Below are 14695 nucleotides of genomic sequence, written 5' to 3' on the forward strand. Positions count from 1 at the left end.
TTGGCTCCCTTGGCAGATACTAGTTGACCATTGATTTGGAGTTTCTGAGCCTCAAGGCTCTTAGGGGCTAATGGAGGCAAACACACACAAAGTATGTTGTTACAACACAAATTACAAATAAAGGTATGTGCAGAGTGCTTGAGGAGCCTCAGGGTTCAGGGAAGACTTCCAAGAAAAATATGCTCTTAAGACTGGAGGAAAAAGTAAGAATGATTGTCTGTCATGGACAAAGATGTGGGTCTCATGCTTTTGTTTACCTGACATGCTGTGAAATGCATGGTACCCATGGAATGGATGAAATGGGGAGCAGTGAAAACGCACGGTGCATGTTGGGCGTTACCAGTGGTGCAGTGTTACTAAAGGGTTAAAGTCTCTGGGGGAGAGGTGAGAGAGACGCTTGGACTTATTGACAAGGACAATGGATGGTCCGAGATACCATGTTAAGGAGCTTGGGTCTTGTCTGGGAAAGCCCGTAAAGAGCTTCAGATGGTGATAGTGTTGATGGATTCATAGGGACTAGATTAGGAGCTGGTGGGCTAGTATATTAGGCAAGAAATGATGAGTGTCTAACTACAAGATAGGGATGAGAAAAGGGTTATTTAGAGATGAGCAAATGATTGCCTATGGGTAACACGGTGGGGAGATAGTGCAGAGCAGAGAGATGAGAGAATTGCTGGGTTTTAACCTTTGAACAACTGGGTGGATGGTAGAACATTTAAGTTGAGATAAGGAATATAGTACAAAGTGGGAATGATTACAGTGATAGCTAACATTTATGGGGTAGTAAGCACTAGGTGTTGTGCTGTATGCTTTATGTGTATTAACTCATTGACGGTAATAACCCATGAAGTAGCTACACTATTATCCCCACTTTATAGATGAGAAAATTGAGGCAGGGAGCAACGGCTAAGGTCCCATTTAGCTAAGATACAAAACTAGGCATTTTGGCACCAGAGCTTAGCACTTAGTCTCAACATGATAACAATAGCATTGTTGTGACCCTTATCGATGTGACCAATAGCGTGAAACCTAAGTTCTTGTAATACTTTATATTTCACAACACAACACTTGTGGAATGATAATGGGTGATGCCTTTAAGCATGACTTACGTGGTTACATTAGTTGGTGGAATATAGTAGCAAATGACTATCTGTTATAATAGTGAATTGGTTTAATTTGTGCAAAGTACAAGAGTATTGGATTTACCAACATTGATTTATAAACAATCTAGGAATTGAAGAAAAGTTTAAAAATAGGCAGTATTTTGAAAATTTTAGGCAATTGCCCATTGTATAGCTTGTTTTACATTTTTCACAGAGAGGTGGGGGGGAAATCTGCTTGTTAAAGCTCTTCGTATTTCTCTTTGTATCCTGGTGTCTTACACATAGTGGAAACTCGACTGTCAGGTTGGGGATGGGAAGAGAGGAAGCCGAGACATGAATCAAGACAGCTCGAAGGAGTTCTGGTCGGTGGGATGGGATCCATGCACAGTGGGGGGCACCTTGCACAGGAGCACACTGGCAGGTGGTCGGTCCCAGCAGGAGGCGAGGCAGGATGTAGCCGTGGGTGCAGACAGTGGGTAAATGTGTTAGTGGGAGTAGATAGAAGGTCTCTGTTGTTTGCTTCTCTGTTTTCAGGGAATAAGACAAAGGAGGATATCAGGTCTTCATCTCCCCTAGTCTTCCAGCACTGCTCTTAGGGACCAGCCATTTCCGTGCGGCCAGACCCAGTGGTCACTTCCTTTTTGAAATACTTTCTTCACTTGGCCGTGACCGTGCTCTCTTAGTTTTCCTTCTGCCTTATTGCCACTCTTCAGCCTTCTTTGCCAGTGCCTCTTTATCTCCCTGACTTCTAGCTCTAGAGCTCAAAACGCAGAGTGCTTTTTCCTCTGTCTGCAGTCGCTCCCTGGGGGATGTCATTCAGGTCCCTGACCCTGAACGCCGCTTGTGTGTGCCGATGACCCCCGAATTCGAGCTCCGAGCCCTTACCTCTCTGCTGGGCTCCAGACCCGCATAGCTGACCACCTGCTCACTGGCATTTCTTGGCAGTCTCCTAGGTGTCTCACTTGACATGTCCAAAACTGTGCTTGATTCTCCCTCCCCAAATCTGCCGTGGCCCTTATCTGTAGTCTTTTCCTTTTCAGTGAATGGCTACTATACCAGAGTAGAGTAGGACTTAGTTCTAAGATTTTACCTCAGACATGATGTAAACTTCCTTTGATGGAAGTTCCTTCAAAATTGGACCCTTCCCTCCCCTTTCCTCCATGGCTCTCGCCAGCCGCCCGACGGGCTCTCACAGGGACGATTCCAGCAGCCCCCCAGTCAGGTCACCTGGCTTCTGTCCTGGGCCCGGTGAGCCTGTTAAAGCCAAGTCACATCGCATCGCTCCTGTGTCCACAAGCAGCCAGTGTGTCTCCGTCCCACTCCAGTACACGCCAGAGTCTGCACGGCCCTGCATCTGCGGCTCCTCCTCCCTGCTTCTGCCGCGTCACTCTGGCTGTCCAGGCCTCCTTGTAGCTCCTTGAACATGCCAGGCCTTTTCTCTTCTCAAGGGCCTGCTTTTCTCCTTGCCTGAAAGCCTGTTTTCCTAGCTAATCGGTGTCACTCCCTCCCCCTCTTTCCAGGTCTCTGCTTCAGTGTAGCTGTGTCTGAGCAGCCTCCGGGACCACCCTGGATACCCAGGAATCTCTTGTCCCGGGAACTCGGGGGTTCTCCCACGATGCTTTACGTTTCTTCATACCACCTCTTGTTACTACCTCTTGACATATTATACATTTTTTTATCATCTTTTTTATCCTGTTAGAATGTAAGCTCCATGATGATAGGGACGTTTCCCCCTTCCTTCTTGATGATATCCCAGTGCCTCAAATAACAGCGTTTGGCACGTTAAGCTATTTACTAAGTATTTATTGAATGCGTTGCATGAATGAGTAACTGTTTCATGAACAGCTTTCCTGTTCATCTCTAAACGGCTGGGTAAGTCAGTGTTGACCTAACCGAGTGTTCTTTCCCTTCCACAGCACGATGGGCACTTCCGTTCAAGGAGGCACGTATCCCAGCCAGGCTTCAGTGTATAGTCCTCCTCCTGCCGCCCCCGACGTCACCATATACCAGAACGCAGGGAGCAGCCTGTCCCAGGTGCCGAACTATACTTTACCATCGGCGCTGCCCCAGCCACCTCCGCCCCAGCAGCCGTACTCTCCGAAGGCCCTGCTGTAGGGCTGGGATTCCTCTTTGTGGCAAATACCTGCTAAACGCCGATGACAATGTTACGAGATTCTTTGATATCTTAAGATTTGTTTATCCTCAGCTTATAGGAATCGTATCTTGGTCAGCAAGTTCCAATATTCAAGAAGGGAGACCTCTCTTCAATTTGCACTGACTTTTTAGAGGTCCTCCCCTCCCCCTCCCCCAGAGGAATGAAACTACTTACAACATCTAATTCCTTTCGTAATATGAAAGAATCAGTGCAAGATTATTTGTCTCGTAAAATTACCTGGTCTGCAGAAAGTCAAACTGGCAAGCACCGTTGTGGCAGATGTGTGCATAGATCGCTGTGTAACTTCACTCGTGGCCACTTTGAACCACGGTGGTGATCATGTGAATATATTTAACACTGTTAACTTAATTGACATTGCTGTTTTATTTTAATCATGAGCAACTACCATGTTTCATAATGTTTTGTGTAAATTTAAGAGAATTACACTGTCCTTTTGAACTGCAAGAGAACAATGCTGTAGCATATGTACATGAAGGCATTATGTTGTCCATGTTTCAGTTTCCCATTAAACTGAACCTTCCTTGGAGTAATTGTGCGCTGAACACACGTATGTTATGTCGTTGTGTGGCCTCTGCATACTACTAGCTGTCATCACACCAGCGTACAGTAGCTAAATTTTTGGTGCATTTATAGGAAATGATGATGTTCCCTTTTAAACTTTTACATTTTGGCATGATATTTCAGAATACTGTGGGACCATGAGACAAAATTAAGTTGGACCACATTCTTTATATCTTACTTTTAAAGAAATAATGTTAATTTACTTTTTCCTAGTTGAAGATAGTAATTAGGTTTCTAAGCTGTATACTGTGTTTATTGGTGGCAGTGACACCAAAGATAGAGGCAATGGATAGAAGCTTTGAAACTGGAAAGAAAACATGAATTACACTACGTTTTCAAAGTCTCTTGTAATTATTTAAGCTATAACAAAATTTGATTCATCTGTCTTATTCCACTGCTAGTCTTTTAAATATGTCTTTAACACAGTGTATCCTTCAATTCTTCATTAAAATGGATGTAAGTGGATGTTTCAAAGTCATCTAGATTCCTGGCTTTGCTTAACAGTTTGTTTATTTATTCTTGTCTTTCAAACGGGATTTATGGGCTGCTCTCTCTCTTAAAGTTCTAACTGGAATTATTTTGGCTTCTTATTCAGGAGTAGTTTGAATGAATGCTTTTCTTTTAATCCATATGTGATACGTTTTCTACTGACATTTTAATCTCCTTAAATATTTATAATTTCCCTAGTTTTGTGCTATTATTTAAACAACTGAAAAATTGAGTTGAGCATCGTAGTAAATGAATTGATTTAGTAACAGGTGTCACACCATACATGAAGATTTAATTTATATTTTCTGAGACTATTATGATCAGGTACTTGCTTTCCTTTTGGCAAATGATTCCATCTTTGGCAAGGTAGGTTCAAATTTAAATCCTCATCTTCAACTTAGGGTGTTTCACCCTAGTGTTGTGTTTTCCTGAGTTTAGAGTACGTTGCCCTCAAATAGTAATTTTAAAATTTGAATTCAAACTTTACATTAAAATTTTTTTAATACGTTGTTTTTTGATGAACATTGTCAAAACCTTGTACTCTTTCGCATTCCAATTTGAATACTCTAGTTTAAGTGATACACTTCGTCTCAAGTCATATTGTATTTTTCTCTTTGTCTTTTGATGAATTCCTGTTTACCAATGGCAAATGTATCATTTTTCCCATTTTATTTTGATATGCTTCATGATGTAAAATTAATGATATATTCTCTAGTATGTGTTTTGCCCTGTAAAAGTCAAAGAATGGTGAAGTGAAAAAAGACTCCCTTTATTACAGTGCATATGCAAGTTTCTTTACCTTTATAAAGATTTAAATGATGAATACTTAAAACTGATACTATATTAGTTTGCAGTTTTCACTTATTAGGTATAAAAATAGCAGACGGAAAAAATTCCACTGAAAAGGAACCACTGTATTTTCCATCTTTCAGATGACATGGCAAGGACGGAAATAGGAAAGGACCAGTTAGGAGCACAGTGATTTTGTTCTGCAACCAGGGTATGTGTTGCACTTGCGTAAAATCTTTCTTTAAAAGATAGCTGGCCCTTTTTAAAGGGAAAAGGATTATTTATAAAAAGAACTAACTATAATGTGAATTTCTGTGAAGCAAATTTTACTTCTCAGTTTATTTCCTTTATAAAGTTTGTGTATCCATAAGCCAGTGACATTTGAATGGAAAAATTCAGCCCAGTTATATACTACTAGCTTGAGTAGCCAACAAACCCCACAGTCAGTTGGATGGACAATATATCAGTGCCCTAAACCTACCTAGTAGGAATAATATGTAGTATGTCCTTACCATGATTTTACAGTCTTTTCTAACTCCCTGGTCCTGCTTCACTGTTACCTGTCTCTCCTACTCAGTGATGAACCTTTTCCTGTGCCCAGAGATTCCCTTCTTTATAGTAAAAACTTCTGGACCTTGTTTCTATACCTCTTAATTTTTGTAATTAGAATGCTTAATAGACCCCTAACATTCTTTTCTGATAGATACAATTTTCATATATGACATGTGTATAATTCAGCATGAAACTATCTTTAGTCCCAAGCTTCAAGTTTATACAAGATAAGTTAGTGTCCTATATGATAAACCATGCAACTGCAAAAACTATATAATTATTTTCTAAAATGAGGTCCATTGGTATAATTGGTCAAATTTTTACTTCTTTAATACATTAAAATTAGTTTTCTTTTTCTCATCTTACTGATTGTATTAACAATTATGTAGCATCCTGTTATATAACTCTTTAAATATTTAATAACAAAATTATAGTTTAAATTCTTCACTCATATCATTTTCTAATTAAAAAATTTTTTTTCATTGTTGATGAATCCTTGTACCCTTTAGAATAAATATATAAAAGAAACTTACCTAAATATTTTCTCAAAGACGTTATGTTCAGTTATCTTTTATTTTAGAATCATGGTTCGATTAAGTGTTCTAGTCAAATATCTAGATTATTTTCTATGCTGTTTATAATTACGTGCCCCCCTGGTTTTTAAGCAAAGCTGCCTTGAGTTTTATGTATTCTTTTTTAGTGTGGTCTTCCTTTGAAATTATAATACTTAGTAATTTTTTTCCCTGAAGTTTTTCTAGCTTCAGCAATATTTTTTCCTTATAATATTCTAGAGCATTTTAAATCTCAGTGTTTAAAATATTAGGTTTCCTTATTGAACAAAACCTAACATTTTATTGGTGATAACTTGTGGTCATACTGTTTGTTCTTTGTTGATTTTTCAACTCCCTAGCTTTATGTTAATACTTCCCTCTGCCATTATTCTCTGTTTCCTGCTTCTTTTAGAGTCAAGAGTTTCTGATAAAGATTGCAGATTAAATTATTGTGTCGGTAAGCTCTTGTATAAACGCGAAAGCAACTGATTCTAATAATCGTTTGATGTTCAGAGACTTAAAAAAAAAGTTATGTCTGTTTTAGAAAAGAGTATATACAAATTCATTGATCTGCTGCCCTCATCAGTAACAAATACCTTTTGAGTTTATAGCCTCAAAATGTGTCTATGTATTTACAAATTATAGAAGTTCTACTGTAGTAGAACTAATACATATAGTACTAATAGTATTAGTATATAGTATATATATAGTATATACTATATGTATTAGTACTATAATAACATATACTACTAATACATATAGCACATTATGAAACACACCAAAAACAGAAATCTTACAGGGCCAGAGATAAATTATTAATAGAAATTCTAATATTTTCTTCCCGTATCTCTGGTTCATTTAGTCTGTGCCCTAGGATGTATATGCCCGATTTGGAGACCACTGTTTCAGAGGTTAAGATTAAGCAGAGGGGAGTACGATGTTACTAAGTTGGCCCTTTGAAGTCAGTATCTGATACTACAGGTGGTGCTTTTCCCAGCAACTCTTATGTTGAGAATTTTCAGACTTACAGAAAGGTTGAAATAATGTATTGAACACCTGAGTACACTTCGTCCTGATTGACTAATCATTAACATTTTGTCACATTTGCTTTATCTCTTTATGTATGTTTATATATACGTGTGTGTGTGTATCCATGTTTGTGCATAGGTGTGTCTGTATGTGCATATGCACATATACTTTATTGTGTGAATAGACAAAGTTACAGACTTCGCACTAAACTAGACACCTAAGCATTTCATCTTGTATTTTGTAAGGATAAGTACATATTCCTTCATAACCTAAACCGTTGTCACATCTAAGAAAATCAACAGTAATTCTGTAATATTATTCTTACCAAACATCCCCAAACTGTTTTATAGGGACAGTTTTTTAAAAATCCAGGAAATATATCACATTTTTAATGTCCATTTATTCTCTATTAATCTGGATTGATCTCTTCTTTTTTTCCCCGCCTTTTTAAAGATCTACACCAGTTGTCTCATAGTGTGTCCCACATTCTGGATTTACCTCTTCTTTCTTTATGATGTTATTTAATTAACTTGATGCACTGTTCTCATTATAGTACTCTTTATTATTAATTAATCCCCCCAAATTGCAGTCAGAACTATGTGACTTATGGTTACAGGGGATGAATCTAAATTTTTAAAGCTCGTATCAGAAAACTGTACATATAAATGAACATTGTTAGCCTAAAGTATGGTTATTCTGTATAAGAGGCGGTGTGCTCAGGCCATTGATGCTACCGTGGCTCAGTACAGTTTTGTGTTCTCCCTTTCAAATTGCGTTCAGAGTACCTGAAGAAAATTTGTGCCCTTGAAAAAAATAATTGGCTCCCCTTGTCCACCATTCAAAACCAAATGAGCTTTTCTGAAGCTTGTGAATGTACCTGATTCACTCTGGATGGCTTTTAGGTATTTTAGAAATGTCATCAACAATTATAGCACTTTGTTTTGGGATGTGTACGTTTTGGCATGTTTGTTTAAAAAGACTTCTCTTTACCTTTTAGTCATATCTTCTATTAAGATATTGAAATCACTTCAGAGGAAGGGAAATCCTTTCTTTTTAAAAGTTCTAGTTTTTACTTATTTTCCTCGAATTGGTTGCCAGATTGGAATCAGGCCAACTAAAATTTATACCCACAGTCAAGTTAGAAACACATGCAAGTTACGATAATGTACACTATCAGGTTGTGAAATAGCTTGTTTAAGCCCTTACATTATTTCAGTTGGTTAATGGCTTTTAAAAAAATAGAATAAATGTTTGGAATCCATTGTTTCTGTGGCAGGATATATGAAGTTTCTTAAGTGCAGGATAATTAAATATCTTGTTACTTTAAAAAGAGATATGTAAACAATTGAGAATGTTTTTGATTAATTATGTGTAATATTATGTTAGGCATTTAAGATGCCAAATGTGAAACGTCCATACGGCATGATTATTTTCCTCAGAACTAAAAACACACAAAAAATACCTATGTACTGGTTTTGGATTTTGTTCCTTTTCCCTCAGAGAAAAATAAGTTTCAATTTAATATCTTTGATATTCTGTAATTTAAAAATACAATGATAACACTTAGTTGTGAAACATGACTGAAGAAGTTGTAGTGAAGAATACAGGTAAATTCATTTAATAATTACCAAAGAAGCTTCATTATAACAAGTCCATTTCTATAAATGGCAGACGGCACAGGATAAAATGAAAGATTTCAGTATTTGCATTGTAAAATGTCCGTTTTGACCACATGGGTTTTTTGTAAAGGATGTGGTAATACTTTTGGTTGAAGAAAAGAATAAGAACTAAATTATGTTATGGGAGTTTATTGGAGTTCTATTCTGCTATGAAGTGGAAATTTCAGTTCATTGCCCTAGGAATTTAGATTTTAACCCAGATATATCTTTTCTCAAAAGAATATCTTGCTAGATATGTGATCCTGGCAGTTCCGTCAATCTCTTGGGCCTTCTACTTATTTATAAATTGTAGTGTTAGTGTAACTGTTACATGATCCTTTGAAGCTTGCAGAAATTTTGTGCTTCAGATCCTCAGCCTCCCTGCCATTCAGCCTGGATAACTCATCTGTGCCACTGCAGTTACCTCATAGCTCAGAAAAGGAAAAGGTACTGAAACTCGGGAACATGTTTCCAGCACACGGTCATAACAGTATACTCCCTGTGAGTAATCTGGGGATACCTGATGTTCATTAGTAAACTCCTGAGCCTTTTGTTGATGTTTGAGTGACCCCACCAGGAACATCTGCACTTTGAGTAGAAGCACTTTCATTTGATAGTACTTTCACTTTCATTGGGGGAAGAATTAAATAATTACGACTGAAGCATATACTGTTTTCATATCTTCGAGCTAAAGGAGAGAGGTAGCATTGGACTGTATGAAATTTTACCGTTTTTGATGTTCTTGTAGGCAGAGTTGGGTTTATTGACGTGAAAATGATGATGAAGCCAACATACTATATACTTGCCATCCTTTGGCTCTTTTATTTAGTAAGTAAGCAGATTACCTGAAATGTTAGAGAACTATGGAAAGTAGCAGTTTCCATCTTTGAGGCTGGCCAAGTGAGTCTTTTTCTAATATTCCAAATAAGGTACACAATCAGCAACGGCATGTTTTTACATCACAAATATTTGGCCTAGAAAAATGTCGTTATACATTGTTACAAGTTATTAATGTTAATACACATAAATATTAGCCGTTAAAGGTTTTTTTCTAGTCAACTTTTTTCTTGTATGTCAATCAGTTACATGTGTCTGTTATTTTATATAGTTATATAAAACAATTCCAAGGGTAAAATATATATTTTTTAGTTTTCTTGTTTGCACTTTAGGCAATTACATACCCTGCTGGCATTAAAGAAAATTCTTTCCTAAATTAGTTTATGCTGAATCTGATAAAAAAGGCTTATATCAAGTATTCAGTAAGGTAGATGATAAGCTTTTTCGGGGGGGGGAAGACAATTTCCAATTGTTATCACTGGTTGTGTCATATTCTCCCTTTGTAAGCAGGAATAGTCACTGACTTCAGAATCTTTTTTGCTGTCTCTTGCTAATTTTTTCAAGAATAATTCCGGGAGTTTATTTTATTGTTTATTTTAACTCTTTTCCAGCACTTGTATATATTTAACTATGAGGACCTATTTGAAAAGCAAAAAAACACCCCCAAATTTTATTATATTTGCAACATGACTCTGTTTATGCTTTCAGTGGGGAACGTTAACATTGGGTAAGTGTCCAGTTTATACTAAATGTTTGTTTTATGTATGTTATACTTCACAGTGGTCAGGGAAATTGTTCTTAAAAATTAAGCAGAGAAGCATAGATTAATAGCTAAAGGAGCTGAGTTTAGGCATAAAACATTTGTTTTTAACAGTTTTGTCAAAAACACTTTAAGATTAAAAACTTTGAAGTATTATTTTCCATTTTTGACGAAGAGGTAAGCGTCATTAAATTAAAATTGACTAGCATGATCTAAATTACTGTGTGTAGTATGTTCTGAAAGTCATATTTCTAAATATTCTTTTTATCTAGTAATTCACAGCTTATTAATCAAATGCTGTGTATAACTCATTTTTTTTCTGGGTATTTACAGCAAGAGCTATTGTCTGAGAAATGTAAGATTCTATACATAATGTTTGAAATCAATTCAAGGGCAACCTTAACGTTGTCTAGCAGATAACTCCTGTATATTGGACTTGAATGGTTGTAATTTTGGTGACCTGGAGCTCATAATAGAATACAGGAAATTCTGTCATTCACGTATGTGCTCTAAAAATCACTGTGCTGTGCATAACTGCAAACTAAAAAAGCCTTAGGTTTTGTGGGGAAAACTGGTTAAACTTCAGCAATGACATACTAAAGAGTAAAAATAAGAACCTAATTTAGGGATTTCCCTGGTGGTCCAGTGGTTTGAACTCCGAGCTTCCACTGCAGGGGACACGGGTTCGATCCCTGGTTGGGGAGCTAAGATCCTGCAGGCAGTGCAGCATGGCCAAAAAAAAGAAAAATCTAATATAAACAGTATTAACTGTTTTACATGTTAAATGGTTTCTAGATCCATGAATATTACAATAAATATGGCACTTTGCCTTTAAAGAGACCTGAGGCATGCCTGTGGGAGTGGGTGTGGGAAGGGTTGTGTTTGTGGATTGACTGAAGGTGGGCGGAGGGCCCGCTGGTGTCGGAGGGCAGGTTGCGACACCAGACCTGGGTGAGCTGAGGGCGCTGGTGGTGTGAGGTGTGCACGCGTGTGTGTTTTGCCTATTCCTGCATGTGTTTTGTGCGTTCAGTTTAGCCGGGTGCACTTCCCCCACCATTTCTCCTGCACGAAGCCCCGCAAACTGGAGTTTGCATTTTGTTCACATTGTTCCTCAGTGTTCTCTCCTGCAGCAAGCTTTGTTTTCCAAACAGTCATTATATCAAAACTGACTCTCAAAGTCATTTAGAGATGGAGAATGAGTGGCTAGTCACTATTAACTTCTAACTTAAAAAAATACCTTTTATACTTTTAAGCGATTGATAAGAATTATGGATATCTAGGATACAAAGCTTTCTTTCCCCCTACTAAATCAGAAAGGATCCCAGTTGAGCATGTGAGCACATTCAAATTCAAAGAATTATGCATTTTGCTTTATTATAGTGAGAATATATGCCCTACAACCTTGCCCTCTCCTTCCAAAAAAGAAAGGAAAATTAAGGAAAACCATTGTATTCTGAGTTAAGTGGGCATAGCCATCATGCCATTATTTCCATTGATTTTTAAAATTAACTATTAATTTGTCCTTCAGTTGGCTGACTTTTGAATGTGTACCAGGTTTTCAAGGTTTACTAACTGATTTCTAAATTTTTACCTATTTCACAGCACTAAATATAGTAGAAGTACTTTTACAAATCAGAAAATATGAATACAGGTTATTTACATGTTCATTTTGACATCAACAGATTTTTGTTTTGTTGGACAAAATTCCTCCATTTATTTCTAAAGCATACTGTGTAAATGAGCGAGTCTTCCTAGGGTTGAGGTTATCCGTGTTGGTCACATCTACACTGGCTTATTGCATTCACTTTTCCTGGTCCTCAGTTTAATCATCTATAAAGTGAGTTATGTCTCTTAAGTTCTGTTCCAGCTGCACTTCCTCCAGGTGATGTGAAAAACAGCATCGCTTTAATTTTATTTATTTAACAAGCACTTGTGTTGTTCTTACTGTGGGATGGGTACCACTCTAAGTGCTTTTCAGATAACTCATTTAAACTAGGGTGACGTTGGAGGTGAGGAAACTGAGGCAGAGAGTTTGGTAATTTGCTCAAGGTCACCCAGCCAGGTGAAGGCGAAGCGGGGGCTCAAACCTAGGTAAAGGTTGCACTCTTGTCCATCAGTTTGTCATTGAAACATTGATTCACTCTGTACCGTGTGGAAACTCTGGATGCAGCTGTGGAGAATGAGGCAGGCCCCTGCTCTCCAGAATCTTCTCACTAAGGGAGGATTTTGTACTCGTGTGTGTGTGAGTGTGTGTATCCCACATAAGGACTCCAAGGTAGATATCTGTGAGACTACCACATTAGAATGTAAAAATATACATTTTCAGGTGAAGTAATTGGTTCCATGTTTCTAACTGGTTTATTTAAGATGGCTTAAATAAACCACAGGGTTCTAATCTGATGGTGGTAAACTAGGTGAGATTCTTTCAGGGGACTATGGAGACACGATAGTCAAAAGGCCTACTTAATTGATACCTAAGATTAATGATATGTGTAGAAATTAAAATAGTTATGCTGAATCATTTACCTTAAAAGTTCTTAGTCAAACCAAATCCCCTGTATGTATGTTAATATGAGCTTCTTGAGGATCGGAATGGAATCTTTTTCATCTTTTTATCTGTATTGTACCTAGAATAATATTTTTCCTACTGTATTCATTTAAGTGTTGAGTGAATGATCAATTCAGTTTTACAGTGTGCAAGATGATTCTGCAGAGAGCTCTGTGTCTGTCAGGGACCTGCCAGGAAGTCGAATTACACTCAGGAGGTCAACTGCACAAACTTTCGTGAAAGAACTACTTACTGAAGACTAAGGGAATGAGCAAGGGAAGTTGAGGCATCCTCTACCGTCAGGACCCCTGAGTCAAAAGGGGTAAGTGCTCCATAGCAATGCACGGAGCCCAGTGAGAGCTGGACTCATTGGAGGAGGGACAGACGGACAGAGCTGTGACTGGCACAGCAGCAGGAAAGAGGCGCAAGGGGAGTGAATACCCTGGTGTCCCCTGCTGCCCTCGGATCTCCTGCTGGGCCGCTCATTGGCTGAACCCAACTGGAATACAGAATGATGGGGACATCCATGTGGGGGGACAAATGGAGAACAGCCAGCATGGGAGAAACATATCTGGATGTGTCTCAGTCCATTCAGGCTGCTATCACAGAATGCCATAGACCAGGTGCCTTATAAGTAACAGAAATTTATTTCTCACAGTTCTGGAAGTTGGGAAGTCCAAGGTCAAGACGCTGGCAGATTCAGTTTATGAGGGCCTGCTTCCTGGTTCATAGCTGTCTTCTCACTATAACCTCTAACGGCAGAAGGAAGGAGGTAGGCAGCTCCTTGGGGTCTCTCTTATAAGGGCACTAATCCCATTCATGAGAGCTCTGCCCTCATGGCCTAATCGCTTCCAAAGACCCCACCTCCAGACACCATCACACTGGGGCTTCGAATTTCAACATGAATTTTGCGGGGACATAAGTATTCGATCTATAGCATGATTGAAGCGTGCATTGTCATTGAATGCAATTTGATTCACTGCTTGCAAAAATATTAAAAATTTTCCTCTATCAATTGTATTATCACATATTTTATGAAAAGCCAGACATGTTCTAGGTGTTTTCCAGTTAATCGTTTAATAGTCACATTGCTAAGAGTTTACATAAAGTACTGAATTTAAATTATCAGTAGGTGGGCTTCCCTGGTGGTGCAATGGTTAAGAATCCGCCTGCCAACTCAGGGGACACGGGTTTGAGCCCTGGTCCAGGAAGATCCCACATGCCGCGGAGCAACTAAGCCCGTGCACCACAACTACTGAGCCTGCGCTCTAGAGCCCACGAGCCACAGCTACTGAGCCAGCGTGCCACAGCTACTGAGCCCGTGTGCCACAACTACTGAAGCCCGCGCACCTAGAGCCCGTGCTCCACAACAAGAGAAGCCACCGCAGTGAGAAGCCCGCGCACCGCAACAAAGAGTAGCTCCCGTTCGCCCTGGTTGCTGCAACTGGAAAAAGCCCGCACGCAGCAATGAAGACCCAATGCAGCCAAAAATAAATAAAATAAATTATCAGTAGGTGGTGCTGCTGAGATTGAATCCAGAAAAATCTATAACAGACACTTAACTGAAAGATTAGGGTTCAGACAGGTTATGTGGGAAAGAATGTGACAGAGCCGTCAATTTCTGATTTATTGTTTTCCATGA

At 38.6% G+C, this 14695-nt stretch overlaps 1 protein-coding gene across 3 annotated transcripts in view; it reads left to right on the plus strand.

Annotated features, from left to right (window-relative positions):
- STAM (signal transducing adaptor molecule) overlaps nt 1-14695 on the plus strand; it is a 91429-nt gene that overhangs the window by 62973 nt on the left and 13761 nt on the right. The window contains exons 14-17 of one of the 3 annotated variants that reach the window (XM_073801700.1): nt 3020-9409; nt 10357-10472; nt 13191-13375; nt 13712-13825. In XM_073801700.1, the coding sequence (XP_073657801.1) occupies nt 3020-3218 (199 nt within the window). In that variant the 3' untranslated portion in view covers nt 3219-9409; nt 10357-10472; nt 13191-13375; nt 13712-13825. Of the gene's footprint in view, nt 1-3019; nt 13376-13711; nt 13826-14695 lie in introns of those variants that run through there. The other 2 variants (XM_073801699.1, XM_073801701.1) reach the window with 2 other exon arrangements.

Source organism: Tursiops truncatus, chromosome 2, assembly GCF_011762595.2.
Source record: "Tursiops truncatus isolate mTurTru1 chromosome 2, mTurTru1.mat.Y, whole genome shotgun sequence".
NCBI lineage: Eukaryota > Metazoa > Chordata > Mammalia > Artiodactyla > Delphinidae > Tursiops > Tursiops truncatus.